The sequence below is a fragment of the Myotis myotis genome, unplaced genomic scaffold (assembly GCF_014108235.1).
Source record: "Myotis myotis isolate mMyoMyo1 unplaced genomic scaffold, mMyoMyo1.p scaffold_m19_p_1, whole genome shotgun sequence".
NCBI lineage: Eukaryota > Metazoa > Chordata > Mammalia > Chiroptera > Vespertilionidae > Myotis > Myotis myotis.
Window position 1 is genome coordinate 184482591 of NW_023416313.1, and position 21421 is coordinate 184504011.

The 21421-nt window shown below is 38.4% G+C and overlaps 1 protein-coding gene and 1 pseudogene across 12 annotated transcripts in view; both read right to left on the reverse strand.

The window, feature by feature from the left end:
- SOS2 (SOS Ras/Rho guanine nucleotide exchange factor 2) overlaps positions 1–21421 on the reverse strand; it is a 103251-nt gene that overhangs the window by 59259 nt on the left and 22571 nt on the right. For 11 of the 12 annotated variants that reach the window (XM_036306206.1, XM_036306219.1, XM_036306201.1 and 8 more), the window contains 4 exons: positions 9588–9713; positions 6341–6472; positions 5151–5315; positions 824–1027 (listed from right to left, as the gene is read on the reverse strand). In XM_036306206.1, the coding sequence (XP_036162099.1) occupies positions 824–1027; positions 5151–5315; positions 6341–6472; positions 9588–9713 (627 nt within the window). Of the gene's footprint in view, positions 1–823; positions 1028–5150; positions 5316–6340; positions 6473–9587; positions 9714–10569; positions 10730–21421 lie in introns of those variants that run through there. The other variant, XM_036306210.1, reaches the window with a different exon arrangement.
- LOC118654813 lies at positions 14264–17336 on the reverse strand (annotated as a pseudogene).

A 21421-nucleotide genomic window follows, 5' to 3' on the forward strand; every position in this document is an offset into this window, starting at 1 on the left:
GGCCTAGGCAGAGGCGGTTAGGGGGTGATCAGGCCAGCAGGGGGGAGCAGTTAGGGGGCGATCAGGCCGGCAGGGAGAGCAGTTACGGGGTGATCAGACTGACAGGTGGAAGCAGTTAGGGGACGATCAGGCTGGCAGGGGAGGGCACTTAGGGGGCGATCAGGATGGCAGGGGAGGGCAGTTAGGGGCAATCAGGCCAGCAGGGGAGGGCAGTTAGGGGTGAGCAGGCTGGCAGGGGAGGGCAGTTAGAAGGAATCAGGCCGGCAGGGGAGGGCAGTTAGGGGCAATCAGGCCAGCAGGGGAGGGCAGTTAGGGGTGAGCAGGCTGGCAGGGGAGGGCAGTTAGAAGGAATCAGGCCGGCAGGGGAGGGCAGTTAGGGGCAATCAGGTCAGTAGGGGAGGGCAGTTAGGGGCTATTGAGCTGGCAGGGGAGCAGTTAGGGGGTGATCATGCTGGCTGGGGAGAAGTTAGGGGCATCAGGCCAGCAGGCAGAGGTGGTTAGGGGCGATAAGGCAGGCAGCCAGGTGAGCAGTTAGGAGCCAGCTGTCCTGGATTGCAAGAGGGATGTCTGACTGGCAATCGAACATCCTCCAAGGGTTCCTGGATTGGAGAGGGTGCAGGCCGGGCTGAGAAACCCCCCTACCCGTGCATGAATTTCGTACACCAGGCCTCTAGTTAGTATAATAATTTACATATTTTAAAAACCCAGAAGTACTACATGAAAGAATGTTTGTTTTATATACTCCTAAAGTTACTATTTATGATTTTAAGCTGCTACCTGACCTTTAGGGTAGACAGAATTTCAAACCGAAAAAGTTACTTACAGAAGGTTTAAACAGCTTTTTGTCAGAAAGAAAGGCTTCTCGAAACACTTTTATGATCATATTTAGTTCCCGCAGATACTGTCTTTCTTCTGCAATTTCAGTTCTGACAAGGTCATAGTAGTTTAATTCACCTGAAGAACTAGGTTCATCTTCACAGAGGGAAACCAAACCTATGTCATCCTGATCAAACATGTCCATCAAAACCTGAGAAATAAATCAATAGTGCATAACTTATTTTCCTTACTTTTATAAAACCATCTCAAAGTACTTGCAATTAAAACATTATATTAAACAATGAGAGCTGTCTATATTACAGGCCAATATATGAAAAAATTCCAAATAAGAGAAATATGAAAAGTTGAAGGGAGAAAATAAATATTTCTGGAAATAAGATAAATCTAATAGTAAAATATGTGTGTGTGTGCAAACAACAACTCAGTCAAAATCCTAGTTCAACTACTCATTCACCTGTGATTACAGATGATTATTCTTTTAAAGGTAGATTCCTTATACTATATAACAAAAGCATAATATGCAAATTAACCAAATAGTGGAACAATCTCTGTGTGTGTGTGGGGGGGGCCTGCGAGCAGGTGGCTCCAGGCCAGTCAAGGTGCATGCCAGTGGGCAGAGGGAGGGGACGATGATGGGGAGGCGGCAGCAGCGACCAGCAGCGGGGTGATGGGGGCCGGCACCATCCCGATTGCCCATCCAGTCGCCTCCCACAGAGGGAGGCCACCGGCGATGGTGAGGCGATTCAGGGTGGGGCTGGCCTCTCGCTGTCCCCAGATCAGCTCGCTGGGGATGCCTCCTGCAGAGGGAGGCCACCTGCAACTGGGGTGGGGTAATTCAGGGTGGGGACAGCCGTTTGCCATCCCCAGATTGGCCCGTCAAGGTCGCCTCCCACAGAGGGAGGCCAGACTGCGGCTTAGGCCCGCTCCCCATGGAAGCTGAATATCCCGAGGGCTCCCAGACTGTGAGAGGACACAGGCCGGGCTGAGGGACACCCCACCTCCCGAATGCACAAATTTTCATGCACTGGACCTCTAGTATATAAAATGAAACTGATGAGAGAATTCAATGAGGTAATGTATATAAAATGCATACTACTATGTCTAGCAAATAGCAGACATTCAAAATAATAGTTCCTTGCCCTACTTTAAGGATGGTTATATGCACTTAGATGTGTTCAAAGGAGAAAAAAAATGAAATGATACTATAGTAGAGGCACATGATAGAAGAAAAGTGTGATGCTTTTCTGAAGGATAACATTAACAACTACTATTAAATTCATTTGTTAAAACCAAGCACCCCACAGAAGCGTAAGTTGTTATAGCAACAATTTCCCCTTTCAGAAAATAGTAAAAATTGCTACATAAGTCAACCAACAGGCAAGAACTGGTTGTAAATTAGAAGCAGTAAGAAAAAGGTGACCATACTTTTCACAATTAAAAATAGTTAATAGCCTGGTCATCGTGGCTCAGTGGTTGAGCGTCAACCTATGAACCAGGAGGTCACCTTTTGATTCCCAGTAAGGGCATATGTCTGGGTTGTGGGCTCGATCCCCAGTGTGGGGCATGCAGGAGGCAGCCAATCAATGATTCTCTTTCATCATTGATGTTTCTATCTCTCTCTCCCTCTCTCTGAAATCAATAAAAATATATTTTAAAAATATATTTTTTATTGATTTCAGAAAAGAAGGGAGAGGGAGGGAGGGAGGGAAAGAGAGAGAGAGAGAGAGAGAGAGAGAGAGAGAATATATCATTGATTGGCTGCCTCTTGCACACCCCACACTGGGGATCGAGCCCACAACCTGGCATGTGCCCTTGACTGGAATCAAACCCGGGACCCTTCAGTCTGCAGGCTGATGCTCTATACCCTGAGCCAAACCAGCTAGGGCTATAAAAATATATATTTTAAAAATAGTTAATAAAGAAAAATTGGACCTACTTAATTATATATTCTGAAAACTACTTTCTTAAGAGTTCAGGGGGAAAAAAGGCATAATCTCAAACAGGAAACTCCAAAACATAAAACAACTTCAAAGAGATGAGAGAAAATTCTGACAACACGCTATGAGATAATCATTCATTCATTCATTCTTAAACTTCTGATTAACTAATCACCAGTCACTGTGCTAGATACTGGTAAAATATAGCAATGAACAAAATAAACACTGCCCTCCTGATCTTGTTGACTCTAACTCAGAAATATTTCTTAAATGTGGTCAGTTGCATCTGCTATACTTTCTCCTATGTGAACTCATCTTCTTAGATGATTACCAATGACTATGTAGATGATGATTCCTTAAATGTTTATCTCTAGCTTCAGCATCTCTCTGGACTCTAGGTAAGTGTTATGTAAGACTTGCTAGTTATCTCCCTTTCTGACCAAACCTATATAGGTATACTCCACCTCAGCATCACTAATAGCAACATTATGTACTTGATCATCATAACTAGAAAACTTGTCATTACCTTAGATTTACCACTTCTCCAACTTCTATATTAAATCTGTCCCCAAATCCTGTTAACTGTAATTCAGAAACATCTCTTAAATCTGGTCAGTTCCTTGTATTCTCCTCAGTCTAGAATGTCTTCTCTGACCTTCCTTACAACTATCACATTTATTTATCTGACAAATACATAGCCATTTTAATCACTTAGCTCGAATATAATTTTCTCTGTATAGCTTATCCTACTCTCCCTGGTTCCCCTTTCAAAATCTTTTCCACTGGCTTCAGTCCTCTAGTAGCAATCTTCTTTCTTTCCTACGTAAACTCCTATATTGAAATTTCTAAGAGACCAGAACAATGACACTCAAATAGCAATAAGCCCATCTAGCATCCAGATCTTGGTTTTTAAATACCATAGGCCACAAAACAGAACCAGGATATTTTAGGAAACAACCAATTCCAGGCTTGAGCAGTAGGTAAAGAACAAGTTGAACCTAGAACATCCTATGTCAAAAGAGAGTGTTCAAAGATGATAGGGACAAAGAAGCCAACTTGAAGGAGCCCCACTGGCCAAATCTGGGACAATTTAATGAAGTAGTGGATTAGGGCCCATTGAGTAAAATAAGAATCCACGAGTCCACATTAAAATAAATAAATAAATAAATTTAAACTGTGCTTATGTTTTTGTTTGTAGGACACTAAACTGTGTCGGAAACTTATTCTCAAGTGGTTCAGGGAACAGGCAAATTCTACTAAAAGTCTGAGATAAAAACAAGTTTTTAAAAAGCCATGCAATCATAATTTTCAAAGTAAAAATAGAAATAAGAATTTCTACTATGAAATTTAAGTAAAAAATCATTTTTGAGACTATGGTATAGTATAGTGGCTCTCAATCATAATCGCTTATCAGAATCACTTGGGATACTTTCAAAAAATTTGAAAATACTCAGGCTTGGAGGCCCAACCCAGGCTCAGTAAATTAGAATCTTTGCAGGTGAGATGCATCAGTATTCTTTAAAAGCTTTCTGGTAATTTTGATGTACAAAGTAGAGAACTACCGGCATATGCCAGGTCCTGGGGGTCACTCACCCTTAGAGGTCTAGTTTAGGCAGCCTCTTTGTGAAGTGTTCCTGGTCTCCCTTATACCTTTAACTTATTCATTTAATATCTTTAATTACATTGTGCTGCAATTATTTGTTTATAATATTTTTATTTCCTATTAAAATAAATTCCTTTTAACATAGTTTGCTGACTTTTTCAGTGCTGTATCTTCAATTCTCAGAACAGTGACTGGTCCATGACAGGTACTCAAAAATATTGACTTAAAGGGTAAGAAAAAAAGGACAAGTAGAAAGGGGAAGAAAAGGAGGAGAGAGAAAAAATAGACTCAATTTCTTTCCTCAGTAGCTTACAGCCAGGAAGGAAGAAGTATAACAAAATTATCAAAAGGAAGTAAGTTTGGCATTGCAAAGTCTTTTTCTCTCTACCTGTGCCCCACTAAACTATTCTATGAAAACAAATTATGTTTTTCAAAATTACTTGTGCTGAATACTCTGTACACTATTTGTTCCTAAAAATATAAAACTCAAAAAAACAACAACTGTAAAACTCACACTACCTTTCTTAAACTAGTTTGAGGTTCTGCATGCTTTTTTCCTATAGATAAAAGATTCTTATTTGGGGAAAAAGAGATTCCTATCTTGTCACATGATGAAAAATCCTAAAATATCCTGGTTAGTCTGTAAAGCCAGCATTTTTCTGCCTTCCAAAACCAGGAGTTATAAAAATCACTAATATAATAATAAAAAAGTGGGAGGTAGAAGTAATATATAGTCTCTATTATTCAAGTTTAATTTAAATTCCAACACTTACCTTATCTGCACACATTGACACTTTAATGTCCTGCTGAGATATTTCATAGTGTCGAATATTAAAAACATAATTACCAGCCAATTTCAAAATATCAGCTGAGATATACTCTAGTACAGCCACAATATATAAGGACACATGGTAGTCCACTTTGTACCCTAAAACTTCCTGTGGAAAAAAATAAACAATTTAATTCTAAAAAATGACACTATCAAGTACTAGTCAGACACTTAAAAATTTCACTTAACATTATCACTTATAAAGGATTCTCTATAAACCCAAAGTCTAAACTTACAGATACCATAAGATATAAAATGAATTATTGGTCCCAGTACCAGGGGCTTTTTTAAGAAAGAGACATCTAAAAAAAAGAAAAAAGAAAGAGACATCTGCCCTGGCCAGTTTGGCTCAGTGTAAGAGCGTTGGCCTGCATACCAAAGGGTCTCAGGTTCAATTCCTGGTCAAGGGTACCAAAAAAAAAAAAAAAAGAGAGAGAGAAAGAGAGACACCTAATGTAACAAATTTGTCTTTAGTATCAAACTAAAAGAGACAGTTCATTTTAATATATAAATCTTCGTTTGGACTTAACTGAAAACTTCTTAATACATTACCCAAAACCTATTTGACAAGTATCTGCTATCTTCAAAGACCTTGCTTTAACCAATATTCCCAAAATACAATGGTTTCTATATATATATAGAAAGGGAGGGTCTTAGAATTGTTACCAAGGGGTATTCAAATCCATGTATACCAAGTATTTCCTGTAGATTAAATAATATTCCCTAGTCTACTTTCCAATGTATATAAAAATATCTGTGATAAATACAGATTAATTTAAAAACAGTTTTGAACTCACAGTTTTTGGCATTATGCATCTTCTTAAGAAAAGGTTGAAAATAAGTCAGGGGTAGTAGTCATCAAAAGATGCCACAAAGATGAATTATTGCTTATCACTAACTTTTAATATTATTTGAAACAATTTGATTTTTATCAAAGTATACTTATTTTTATTTTGTACACATATTAAGAAATATATATGTATGTGTAAGTACAAATACACATGCAAGTGCACATATACAATAACATAGACTGCGCTATTTAAATACTGTATGTGTGTGTATATATGTACATAGCAATGCTATCTCAGTATTTTTATTATGAAGAACTTCCCCAATGTTTAATTTTTTTATTACCTTCAGTGACGGATGGATTTTGTCCACAGGCAGTAAGAGGGGATTTCTTCGTTTTCGTTTCTCTATGGCAGATTGTGCATCAGCAATAGCCCATTTATCAATTGGATGAGGAAAGGTCTTTTGAACTCGTTCCTATTTAGATGATAGCAGTACTATTATTAACAGAAGTGCTCATAAGTAGAAAATTCATACAACTTTATTACCATTCTTAATGGAAGTAACAATGTTTTGATTCTTGTAATAAGTAAAAATATTTTTTTAAAAATCAACAGAACTATTAAGATTCTTCCAAATAATCCCCATGGGTAAATAAAAAGGTGAAATTTAAATAGAAAGCTTTAAGTGTAAGCATAATTAAAATGGAACTGAAAAAAAAAGAAAAAGTAATAATATTAGGAGAGATTAAAGCTAACATAAAATACTCTATCATTGATTGTACAGTAAGGTTTCCTAGCAAAAATTAACTCATTATTAATAATTATTATGCACTCACTCTCCTTTTGCTAATCTTAGACCTTCAGAAATAGAGAAGAATTTTAAAAAGAAGAGCGATCATGTACCTCTTGGAGGATCAAGAGGGTGGCGGAAGTTAGAGAATGACTTAAGGAAATGCATCTCTTAGCAAAAAAAATCCAAGCCTTTTAGGTTACTATTATGGTTCATCTAACCTTAATGTGAACCAGTGATTGGTATGAATAATGAAAAGTAATGATAACTGAATCAATTTAGCAGAATTTCTAATTTTTTAATTAATTTTATTGAAAAGTATGCTTTTATTATATTTATTTAATGAACAATTCTTACAGCAGAGATTAGGGAAACAAATGCTTTAATGCCAGAGTCCCTGACACTCTTAATAGCGCGATAACTCCAAAGAAAGATTTTCCTTCATACTGGGAGCTGCTGTCTTATTATGGAAACAACTAGAGGCCCAGTGCACGAATTTGTGCACAGGTGGGGTCCCTCAGCCTGGCCAGTCATCGGGGCCGATTGGGGCTGATCGGGGCCAACCAGCAAAGGGAGAGACCACGGGAGATTGGCAGGCTGAGGGAGTTTGGCTGTGGGAGTGCATTGACCACCAGAAGGTAGCTCCTGAGTTGAGTGTCTGCCCCCTGGTGGTCAGTGCATCATGATAGCAACTGGTTGATGGGTCATTTGGTCGACCGGTCATAACGGTCACTTAGGCTTTTATATATATAGATATATAGATATTCAAAGGAAAGGTGATATAAACAGTATAGTGCAAAAGACAGACTCATAGATAGAGGGCAGGCCGGCAGCTGTCAGGGAGGAAGTGCTGGCTGCGGGGTGGAGATACTGAGCAAAAAAGAAAAAAAGAGAAAAAACTCATGGACCATGGACAACAGTGGTGATTGCCAGGAGGGAGAAGGGGGTTTGGAGGAGGTGAGGAGGGTACAGGGGAATAGTGACGGATGGCACCTTACTTATTTTAATCCTCACCCAAGGATATGTTTATTGATTTTAGAGCAGCGGTTCTCAACCTGTGGGTCGTTCGACTCCCAAAGGGGGTCGCCTAAGACCATTGGAAAACACATATATAATTACATATTGTTTACAGTAGCAAAATTACAGTTATGAAGTAGCAATGAAAATAATTTTATGGTTGGGGGTCACCACAACATGAGGAACTGTATTAAAGGGTCGCGGTATTAGGAAGTTTTGAGAACCACTGCTCTAGAGAGAAGAAGGCAGGGAGAGCAGAGCAGAGTGACATCGACTGGCTGCCTCTTACACATACTTAACCCGGGATTCTCACTGGCAACCTAGTCATGTGCCCTGGCTGGGAATCAAGCACTCGACGTTTTGGTGTACAGGATGATGCTCCAACCAACTGAGCCACACCAGCCAGGGCAATATATTATTCTTTTAATATAATGACAATATTTATATGCAGTAAAATGTACAGATCTGAAGTGTACAATTCAAAGAATTTTGAAAAATGCTTTCCTAATCAAGATACACAACATTTCTATCATCTCAATTTCCACCCCTCAAAGGCAGCCACCCATGATCCTGATTTCTATCAACATTCATTTTAGCTGTTTCTGAACTTGATCTAAATGGTATCATTATAATATGTATTCTCTGATATATTATATTCTCTGGTATATGATGGCATATTATAATATGTCTGTGAATTGTAGCTATGTTACTGCATATATCAATAGTTCGTTCTATTATTTTATTACTGAGTAGTATTCCATTTTATAAATCTGCCACAATTTGTTTACCTATTTTCTTGTTGATAGAAATTTGAATTATTTCCAAATTTTGGCTATTATGAATAAAACCGTTTGGACATTCATGTGTAAGTCTTTTTGTAAACATATATTTTCATTTATCTAGGGTTAAATACCTAGGAGTAAACTTGCTGGGTCATAGGCCATATATATATATATATATATATACATATATATATACGTATTTAACTTTATAAGCAATTGCCAACAATTTTCCAAAGTGGTGATACAATTTTTCACTCTCGCCAATGTAAACAGTTCTCTTTGCTCTACATCTCATCAACACTTGATGTTATCAGTCTTTAATTTATCCCTTTCAGTGGGTGTGAAATGGTATCTCATTGTGGTTTTCATTTCTATTTCCTTGATGGCTTGTGAGCTTGCGAGCCTTTTCATATGTTTAGTGGCCATTAGTAGATCTTCTTTTATGAAATATCTGTTCAAGACTTTTGCCCCTTTGGAGTAAAAGTAAGGTGTCTTTTTATTTGTAGAAGTTCTTAACATATTCTGGATACAAATTCTTTGCAAGGAATACATACTCCAAAACATTTTCTCCTAGTCTGTGACACTTTTTTATCCTCATTAATTTTATTCTTTAATACTCACTGTATTTTGAGTCCTCTGTAAAAAATACTTGCTTAACCTCAGGTTATGAAGATATTCTCCTGCAGTTTCTTCTAGAAACTTTATTGTTTCAGCTTTTATGTTTAAGATCATGATCCATCATGAATTAACTTTTGTGTGAAATTAAGTTTCAAGGTTTTTTTGCCCCATAAACGAATATAGTTGTCTAGCACTTTTTTTTTGGCTGAAAATTTTTCCTTTCCCCATTGAATTGCCTTGATATATTTGCCGAAAATGAACTGACCATCTAACCCACATAATGGCATTAGTTTCCACAATTTAGAACGAAATATATTTGGATTCAAAAATTTATTTGTACAATGGCTCAGTAAGTTTTTTAAATAACAAAATAGTTTTTTTACCTCTACATCTTGAACAGTCCTTGGTTGGGCCATGCATAATTTATTAAGCAGCTGAAAAATCAGCTCTTCAATGTAATAGAGAGATTCTTCATTAGCTGAGAGATTGGGATGTACTTGCTCCTGAACCTTTAAAAACAAAGTTCTCAGTTAATATACAGGCAAAAGAATATTTATTAAATAAAAGTCAGAGTCTTATCTACAATAATAAAAGGGTAACATGCTAATTAAACCAAACATCCTTCCAGGTGTCATTCTGGACGTCCTTCCAGACAAAGCCGGGGCCAGAGCGAAGCCCAGGTCCTGGGTGCCTGGCGGCAGCAGCCAGAGGAAAGCAGCCTGGGTCTTGGATGCCTGCCAGTAGTGGCTGGAGTGAAGCCAGGTCCTGAGTGCTGGAGGGAAGCCGGTGCCGGTAGCCGGGGGAAGGAAGGCCTACTCTTGCATGAATTTTCGTGCATCGGGCCTCTAGTATATAATAACATGCTAGTATAGTTACTCATATACAGACATGAAACACATACACACAAATATCTTTATTTGTTGATCTCTGTAAACTTTTCTTAATCCACAGAGCAGTGGTTCTTAAACTTTTTGAGATCCTATGACAATCTATTGACCCTTCTCCTCCTTACCACCAAAAAATTATATACACATAAAATATTCTACATAATTTCAGAGGAATCACAGATATCCTGAAGTTAACTAATATATCTACTAAAAGTCCCTGAATACTAGGTCAGAAATCCCAGCAACAGAGGTCTCTCTAAATAACCATAATATTTTACAAATTATAGAGCTGCTCTAAGATGTTAGTCCACTTTCTTTTACACTCCTTCCTTAATGTCGCCAGGGTAGTTGGGCTGATCCTTTTTTGTTGTTAAATTTTTTTGTGTGTCCTCTAATAATTTTTTATTTTTCAATTGACAAATAGTATTATATTAGTTTTAGGTATATAATCCTGTAATTAGACATTTATATAACTTACTAGAGGTCCCTTAGCCTGGCCTGCAGGGATCGGGCCAAAACCAGCTCTCCAACATCCCTCAAGGAGTTCCGGATTGCAAGAGGGCACTTCCACGAAGGACATCCTCAAAGGGTGAACTCATTGCTGAAGTGTGTCTTGCTCCACAGGGTTGGCCCTGCATAGCAGCTCCTTTGCTGTAGTCATGGTCAGGCCTTGCAGCCAATTGGCCTGGGGGTAAATCCCTCTCATTGACATGCCAACAGCAATCAAGGCTTAACTACAGCAGGAGGGTGCATACAGTTCCCCACCTTGGGTGACCCCGGAGGCAGCCCCACTGGGCCCTACAGGACACCTACTACATAAGGCTACTCTAGCAAGACTGGGAGATGTAGCAGCTCTACCTAATACATAGAAACAAACACAGGATAGCAGCCAAAATGAGGAGACAGAGAAACATGTCCCAAATGAAAGAACAGAACAAAACTCTAGGAAAAGAACTAAATAAAATAGAGACAAGCAATCTAATAGATGTAGAATTCAAAACACTGTTATTACTATTCTATGCACCCCTATGTTCATAGCAGCACAATTTACAACAGCTAAGATTTGGAAACAGCCTAAGTGCCCATCAGCAGGTGAGTGGATTAAAAAACTGTGGCACATCTACACAATGGAATACTATGCTACTGTAAAAAAGAAGGAACTTTTACCATTTGCAACAGCGTAGATGGAACTGGAGAGCATTATGCTAAGGGAAATAAGCCAGTCGGAGAAAGATAAATATCACATGGTCTCACTCATATGTGGGATATAATGATCAATGTAATTTGATGAACAAGAATAGATCCAGAGACAAATGGTAGTAGATGGGGTAGAGAACAACCAAAGGACTTGTATGCATGCATATTAGCATAACCAATGGACACAGACACTGGGGCGGTGGGGGCTTGCCCAGGGTGGGAATGGCTGGGGGTAGGGAAGTCGTCAATTGGGGGAAAGGAGACATATGTAAAACTTTAGACAATAAGATGAATAAACACACAAAGAAACACTGTTAGAAGGATGCTCAATAAACTTAAGGGAAGATTAGCCCTGGCTAGTTTGCTTAGTTGTTAGAGCATTGGCCCATGGTCCAAAGGGTCTTGGGTTTGATTCCCAGTCAGGGGTATGTGCCTGGGTGTGATCAGGAAGCAATCAATTGGGTGCCCTGATTGTTTCTCTCTCCCTCCTTCCTTCCCTCCACTATCTCTAAAAAGAAAAAATCAGTGGAAAATATATTCTCAGGTGAGGATTAAAAAAATAATAACTTAGGGGAAGAGTAGATGAATATAGTGAGAACTTTAGCAAAAAGATAGGAAACATAAAAATGGAGGTAGAAAACATAAAAAAGAATCAGAAATGCAGAATATAATATCAAAATGAAGAATACAATACGGAATCAACAGTAGAAAAAACACAGGGTCAGATCAGCAATTTGGAAGATGCTATAGATTATACACTGAGTGGCCAGATTATTATGACCACCTGACGTTTGTAGGCAAATTAGCTATAATTTCACACTGAAGTTGCTAGAGGGCCAGACCATTATAAATAGGGAAGCAGGTTGTTTACCATGACAGAAGTGATTTTTTTCTGAAGATATGGGTAAACAACGCAATTTAACAGCCTTTGAACGTGGGATATATTTGAATGTGAGTGGCCAGATTATTATGACCACCCCATCAGTACTTGGTTGGGCCACCTTTTGCCTTCAATATGCAGCTATTCTTCTTGGCACTGACTCCACGAGATGCTGAAAGGTGATGTGAGGAATCTGACACCATGTCTGATGAATAGCACTGTCCAGTTCTGTGAGATTTGATGGTTGTGGAACCAGCTGTCTGACGGCTCTTTTAACTTCATCCCACAAATGCTCAATTGGATTGAGATCTGGTGATTGTGGGGGCCACCTAAGCAAGGTAAAGTCTCCCTCGTGTTCTTGAAACCACTCCTGCACAATACAAGCACCGTGGCATGGCGCACTGTCTTGTTGGAAGAAGCCATCTCCATTGGGATATGCCATCAACATGGTAGGATGAACCTGATCTGCAACGATACTTATGTCTGTTGTGCTATTCAGACGTTGTTCCACATGAAATAAAGGGCCCAAATCATGCCAGGAAAACATGCCCCAAATCATAACACTGCCCCCACCAGCTTGAAGGGTTGTACTCATGCATGTGGGGTGCATGCTTTCATGCTGTTTCCGCCAAATTTTCACTTGCCGTCTGCATGATGCAACTAGAAATGTGATTCATTGGAACACGTGACTTTTTTCCAATGCTCGACTGTCCAATCCTTGTGTTCCTGTGCGAATTGAGGACGTTTTATCTTGGTAACTGCAGACAGCAAAGGTGTTCGAACAGGACTTTGGCTTCCATATCCCATACGATGCAGTGTATGGCTAATTTGCCTACATACGTCAGGTGGTCATAATAATCTGGCCACTCACGTTCAAATATATCCCACGTTCAAAGGCTGTTAAATCGTGTTTACCCATATCTTCAGAAAAAGATCACTTCTACCGTCGTGGTAAACAACCTGTTTCCCTATTTATAATGGTCTGGCCCTCTAGCAACTTCAGCGTGAAATTATAGCTAATTTGCCTACAAACGTCAGGTGGTCATAATAATCTGGACACTCAGTGTGTATTTTCTCTAAGAACTACTCTGTAGAAAACAACAACACACACAACAACAACAAAAAAACCCAGATTTTTGACATGGAATATTTTTGTAGCTACACATTTCAAAATAGCATCTAATTTCCACTATGGTTTCTTCTTTGATCTTTAAGATTTATAAGTATTTTTCTTTCTACACATATGGGAATTTTTATTTTATTTTTTTAAAGAGCTCCAACCTTTATTCTGAAACAATATGCTTGTATATACAAAGAATTCATGGACAGATATGGAAGACAACAAAAAAAATTTCTTCAGGGAGAAGGATCAAGGATTTAGTTCGTGAAAGACACATTTTACTGACTCTGCAGTGTTTGAATATTTTTAAAAAACCAGTGTATATATTACCTTTTAAGTTAAAAATAAAAAATAAATTGCTAAAGAGATCTCAAAAGCAGCTTTTTCTTGAAAAACTTACTAACATAGTTGATATAGCTGCATCATAAAGACAATTTTTTTAAAATATATTTTTATTGATTTCAGAGAGGAAGGGAGAGGGAGAGAGAGACAGAAACATCAATGATGAGAGAATCATTGACCGGCTGCCTCCTGCACATCCCACAATGGGGATTGTGTTTGCAACCTGGACATGTGCCCTGACCGGGAACGAACCATAACCTTCTGGTTCATAGGTCAACACACTCAAGCACTGAGCCATGCTGGCCGGGCTCCTAAATACTTTTCATACTACTTTGGTCAAGTAAATTGCTGTGCAAAATCCTACTGTAAAACAAAAGTCCTTATTTGTCATCTTTCCCTTTTGTCTTCCTAAACATCAGTGGTTCTCAACCTTCCTAATGCCACGACCCTTTAATACAGTTCCTCATGTTGTGGTGACCCCAACCATAAAATTATTTTCGTTGCTACTTCATAACTGTAATTTTGCTACTGTTATGAATCGTAATGTAAATATATGATATGCAGGATGTATTTTCACTGTTACAAATTGAACATAATTAAAGCATAGTGATTAATCACAAAAACAGTATGTAATTATATATGTGTTTTCCGATGGTCTTAGGCGATCCCTTTGAAAGGGTCGTTCAACCCCCAAAGGGGTTGCGACCCACAGGCTGAGAACCGCTGCTATACACCTTCTCTCACAAACTGGGTAGAATGTTATTCCCTCTGCTGTCGCTCTTCTTTGTTAAAGGATACAAGGGCTCTCTTCTCATTACACTGGAGATCTTGTTCTCTTTACACAGTAGTTAGTATAGCCTCCATTCTTCGATGCCAGCTACCACTCATAACATAACCTGAGCATTCAAATGAAGCAATTGTCAACCCAATTTCACCTCTTCATGGGATACACTTTCCAGCTTTTACATACTCAGCCATGGCTGCACCTTCACCTGGGAACAGAGCATGGCCATTGTTCAAAGGTTTCTCATCTTGAGATATGTGTATTATAGGAGCTTCTGGACCTATAAGATCCATGGTTACCTGCAATCTTTGAGTACTCAATACAGATAATTTTTGGCAGCTCCCCTTATGAATTCTTATAGCTTGAGTCACTGGGTTGTTTTTTTTTGGTCTTTTTTCTTTTTTCCTCCCTCTTTGCTCCTTTCTCTTTGTTTTTGGCTTTCTTTTCTTCTTTTCCCCATCATCAGAGCTAGAATTAGTATCAAGAGTGTGAATTACTGTCACTATTATCACATTTGCTGTATTTTCTTTTGGACTTTCTCTTTTTTTCCTGTAAGCTAGAATTAGTGTCAGAGTGTGAATTACTGTCACTATTATCACATTTGCTATATTTTCTTTTGGACTTTCTCTTTTTTTCTTGTTTTTTGAACGACTGGTTTTCTTTTTTCTTTGGAGCTGGAATTTGAACTGTTGGTCTTCTGAGTTTTTACCTCTTCATCTTCAAATGTAGTGTGTTCATCAGAATTCAGCTCAGGATACTTTGGAGAAAGCACATGTATCTCAGAAGCTCCCAACTCCCCAACCATTCCCTGTCTTTCAGCCTTCTCTGTTGACAGCTCTCCACCATCTTGTAATATTCTGCCCATTGTCGGTCACCTGCCAAGTGGTGGTGATGGTAGTGGTATTCATCGCAGTAGATGGAAGAGGATGAGAAGACATAGTTGCCCAGCCCGGGGTGAGGGGAGTCCACTCTCAAGACCTAGAGCGATGAGGGTAAGGAGAACCTGCCCACCAACCCCATGGAAGCCTGAGGCCCTTGCAGCCATGGAAGTGAGGGCAAAAGGGCTGCTCCTCAATGAGCTAGGTCACTGTCTCCGGGAGCCAGGGGCATCCTCAGAATAGTGGGACCTGAACACTAGTGCCATCACATATGGAATTTTTTAAAATTACCCCTTTTTTAAAGTTGAATTTTAGAATGATCACACTGTGGTCAGAAAACATGCCTGCTATGAGATAATCAACCAAAGACCTTGTATGCATATATGCATAACCCATGGACACAGACAATAGGATGGTGAAGGTCTGGGGCAATGGGGGTGGGAGTGGGTCAATGGGGGAAAAAAGGGGACATATGTAATACTTTCAATAATAAATATTAAAAAATACCCCCTATGATTTCAATTTTTTAAAGCAAACTTTCCCAGAAAACAGAAAAAGAACAAGATAGATTTCCCAATTTATTATAAGGCTAGCCTTGATATAAAAACTCAAAGAGAGAGATGAAAATTATAAGCCATATTTTCACTCATGAACCTAAAAACAAAAGCCTAAACACAACATCAACTAAATTCCATTACACACACACGTATGTATATATATGTATTATACACATATGTGTGTATAATACATATATATACATATACATACATACATACATACATATGTATATATATGTATATATGTGTACTAGAGGCCCAGTGCACAAAATTTGTGCAAGAATAGGCCTTCCTTCCCCCGGCTGCCGGCACCCGGGACCCGGGCTTCCCTAGCAGCCCCAACTTCATCTGGAAAGACATCCGCTCTAATTAGCATATTACACTTTTATTATTATAGATGTTTCTATCTCTCTCCCCCTCTCCCTTCCTCTCTGAAATCAATAAAAATATATTTAAATAAATAAAAGAATAAAAGTGAAAAATAATATGCTCATCTCAATAGACATAGAAACAGCATCTAAGAAATTCAACATTTATTCATAAGAAAGTCTCTTAATGAATTTCTTTAATTTGTTAAGAGTGTATCTACAAAAAAGCTATAATAAACATCATAGTTAACGTTGGTGATAAAATGAAAGCTTTCCTTTTGATCAGAAAAAATAATGTTATCATTTCTATTCCACATTGTACTTGAAGTCCTAGCTAGCCTAGTACAGCAAGACAAAGAAATAACAATATAAAAATTAGAAAGAAACAAACAAATTTATAGATGATTGATTGCCCATTGTGATAGTTAATTTTATTTATCAACTTCTAGGCCACAGGATGCCCAGATATTTGGTTAAACATTGTTTATGAGTGTGTCTGTGAGGGTGTTTATGAATTACATTAACATTTGAATTGAGAGAGACAGAGATTGATTCTGTCTCTGTGAGACATCAAACTAATATACTAATGAAGGAAAATCAAAATATTATACAAACAAATTACTTGGATTTATAAAAAATGAAACTGTATTCTATGTAACAGCCTCTAGTTACTTTATAAAACTTTGCCATTATCTATATATCTATACATAAATAGTGTTATACAGTCTAATATAAATAAATACTAATTATATGTGGCTACTGAGCACTTGAAATATAGCTCCACTGAAGTGAGATGAACTGTAATAATAAAATACATATCAGGTATCAAAGATTTAGCATAAAAATGTCAAGTATCTCAATGAGTAGATTTTTTGGGTTAAATAAAATATATTAAAACCAATTGTATCTATTTCTCCTAATTCTTGTAATGTGCCTATGAGAAAAAATTTAATTACATATGTGGCTTATATTATATATCTATTGAACATCACTGCTCTAAAGAAATAAGTACACATTTACCAGAAAACACATATAAGAAGGCTCCTAAGTAACATTATTAGTAATACCCCTAAAGAAACTCAAAGATCTATCTAGAAGAGGTAAATTGTGGCATATTCAGACAATGGAATATATATATATATGTATATATATATATACATATATATGTGTGTGTGTGTGTGTGTGTGTGTGTATATATATATATATATATATACATATATATATATATATGAAAGATTAACTATAGCTACATATATTTTGGATATATTTTCAAAATAATGTTGGCAGAAAGAAGCCAGAACAGATATAATGGGATTCCATCCACAAAGTTCAAGATGAGCAAAAAATAAAACTAATGTTTAGGAATACATAATTAGATAACAAAACTATAAAGAGCAAGGCAGTGGTTACCATAAAAGTGGTTACCTTTTGGAGAGTTCTATCAAGAAAACTTCGGACAATGTGCTGTTTTCTAACATGGGTGATGATTAAATAGGTGTTCCTCAAATTGTATATTTATGTTTTATGCATTTTCTGGTTGTGTGTTACCTCTCACCATACATAAGGTTTTTAAAACTTAGAGAATAAGGGCTCTCCTAGTTCCCAGTTCAATGAATTACATTAAAATTTTAAAACACTGGAGACAAAGAGAATATCCTACAAGTTTAGGGTGAAGGGAGAAAGTGAGTCATTAGGCTAGCTCCTGATTTCAACAGTAACATTAGAAGCTAGAAGGCAATGATTTCCAACCTAGATCCTAACAAACTATAAAATGAAGACTTGCTTAGACAAAACAAGGTAAAAAATTTTATCTCCCATATACCCTTTCTAATCAAGCTTCTATAGTTTGTACCTCACTAAAACAAGAGTATAAATTAAGAAAGAGAAAAATATGGGGTAAGGGAAATGAAGGAACCAATACAGACGAAAGGTCAAAGGAACACCCAGGATGGAGTAAAGAGAAATTATGAGAGTTATACAACAGGCAAAGAAGATCATCAGTCCAAATTGGAGCAGATCAGAGGCTCAAGGAGAAAATGTCTCAAGAAGATGAAATTGATAGAGCATATGATGAATCTAAAGATCTTAAGAGGATATTTAAAAATCTGATAGAGAGTTTGACCTTGAATTAATAAGTGTATAGAAAAGTATATAAACAAAGAAACAAGACAAGCATTTAACTCTAGTAAAAGCAAAAGGTTAGGTAGAAAAATAAAAGTGGTTTAATTATAAAATAGTATCTACAATCATAATAATGTAAACTTCAAATATTGATCCAACTAAAATTAAGATAAAACCATGAGGTTAGGGGGAAGGCAGAAAGTATATATGTGTGGTTGGAAAAAGAAATGTATGTGTATTAAAGAATATGAAATCCTTACCTTCCATGTTGGAAAGTCAACAGAAAATGCATACAACAGAAAAATAAAGAAGTAGCAATATAAGTACTTTTTTTCCTTAGTGATATGGAATACTGAAACAAATCACTGTGAAAAATAGAAGTGATTGCCTGTAGGAAGTAGAAAATTTTGTGACTAGGGAGGAGGTACTTTTTTCATAACAAGACTTACAGAGCTAGTTATCTTTTTATTTGCATAAGTAACTTTGACAAAAATACAAACTAATTTATAAAGAAACATGATTTGAAGTAAGGAAGTAAGAAAGAAGAACACATGAAACTCTAGACAATAAAGACTTTTTAAAAAGAAGTGTGGATAAGAGTTTAAGGCAGTTAGAAACTCATATAGGACCAAATACAATAAGTCAGGCTTCATGTTTTCTTATAAATTCAAAATATTAGTAGATTTGGCAAAAATAAATATTTCCTCTTCCATCTTGCACTTTAACATGACAAGAGAAAACTTAACTACATCTGACTTTACATTTCTATTAGATCAATATAATAAAAAAGACTTTCCTTTTTTATGTGAAATAAAAATTTACATTGGAAGGTTAGCAGTGGCGTTCACAAGGCTATTTCTTATAACATTCTTCCATAAAAGCCAAGGGCCCTCCCTCCTCAGTGAAAATGTGCATGAGAATTAAGATAATGTCTAACTGGTATGGATTTTTTTTCTGTGATTATGATTTTAGTAAATAACCTGCAAAGGAACTTCAACATTGAGCATCAAAGTTTTTTATGCTAGCGCTAGCCGATTTTGCTCAGTGGCTAGAGCATCGGTCTAGAGACCAAAGGGTCCTGCGTTTGAACATATTCACAACGCAAGGACACGTACCTTGGATGCAGGCTCCTCCCTGGCCGGGACCCTGGTTGGGGCTCATGCAGGAGGCAACCAATCGATGTGTTTCTCTTACATCGATGTTTCTCTCTGTCTTTCCCTTTCTCTTTTACTTTCCCTAAAAGTCAATGGAAAAATATCCTCAGGTAAGGATTAACAAAAAAACAAAGTTTTTTATGCCAAACTTCTTAAAGTAGTTGCAAATATGAAAAATCATAAAAACAAATGTATAATGTTAAAAACCATGAATACTAATAGGACATCAAGATGACAATAAAAGATAATCATACTTTGCACTTTGACCAGTATTTACTATCTTAGGACCCTACGACACAGTAAACATAAAACTACCACATTAGAACAAAGTCACCTATCATTTTTTTCTGAAGGACTAGTCAGAAAAAGAGCAATTAAAATAATTTTCAGTCTTTAATAGTACATTAACAAGTCAGACCTGTATTTTAGTTACATCACATTTTCAAATTGCCAAAAGGTATTTCCTTACACATACACAGTAAACAAAAATCATAATACTATAGAGATCCAAGCACAGACACTATAAAAGCATTAAACTTTAAATTATTTTTTACCCTAATACACACTAGATTTGACAAATTTCAGAATGTTGTTTCCTAATTTATATTTTTAAGTTCTCAATATTCACATAAATAAAAATTCTTGCCAGTATATTTGTTCAATCAACTAATATTTGAGTTTCTGGTATAATCCTATATAATAAAAGCCTAATATGCAAACTATTCCCTTGACCGGAATTCAACTGGAAGTTCGACCAGGGGGTGGGGCTGGCTTGCCAACTGCCCATGGCCCCTCCTCCCAGCCAGCCTGGCCCAATCAGCCCCAATCGGGGCAGGCCGGCTGGACCCCACCTGTACACGAATTTGTGCACTGGGCCTCTAGTCTATCCTATCTAATAAAAGAGAAACATGGTAACTGGCGTACGACCGCTACCCTTCCCATTGGCTAATCAGGGCGATATGCAAAGTAACTGCCAGCCAAGATGGCGGCCAGCAGCCAGCCAGCTTGAAACTAACATGAGGCTTGCTTGCTTCAGTGACGGAGGAAACCAACGTTCCCGCCTGCCACTGCAGGCCTCTGAGCTGCAACTCTAAGCAACTATGTAACAAATATAGAAGCTAAACAAAACCCCAGAAACCTGCTTTAGTCCGCCGGGCTTCAGCCAGCAGGATCGCAACATTGTAAGCAAAGGCCAGAAACCTACTTTCAGCAGCGGAGGCCTAAGAGCTGGAGCCAAGCCTCAAAGCTAAAGCTGGCCCAGAATAAAAAAAAAAAAAAAAAGAAAAAAGGAGCGGTTGGGAGCTTCAGTCACCCCCAGCCTGAAAACAGCTCTCAGCCCCTCACCCAGACTGGCCAGGCACCCCAGTGGGGACCCCTACCCTGAAGGGTGTGTGACCAGCTGCAAAGAGCCATCATCCCCTCACCCAGGATGGCCAGGCACCCCAGTGGGGACCCCCCACCCTGATCCAGGACACCCTTCAGGGCAAACCAGCCGGCCCCCACCCGTGCACCAGGCCTCTACCCTATATAGTAAAAGGGTAACATGCCTCCCAGCACCGGGATCAGCGGAGCCGAGAGGCCTCCCGGCACCGGGATCAGCGTGACAGGGGGCAGCGCCCAAACCCCCTGATCGCCCTGCGGCTCTGTGTGTGACAGGGGGCGGGGCCACAACCTCCCTATCCACCCTGCTCTGTTTGTGACAGGGGAAGGCGCCCTAACCTCCTGATCAGCCCTGCTCTGTGCCTGATAGGGGGGAGCTCCCAACCCCCTGATCGCCCTGCGGCTCTGTGTGTGACAGGGTGCGGCTCCCCCCGCCCCCCACGGGCCCTGCTCTGTGTGTGACGGGGTAGAGCCATAACCTCCCCATCGGCCCTGCCCTGAGTGTGAGAGTGGCGGTGCCCCAACCCCCTGATGGGCCCTGCTCTGTGC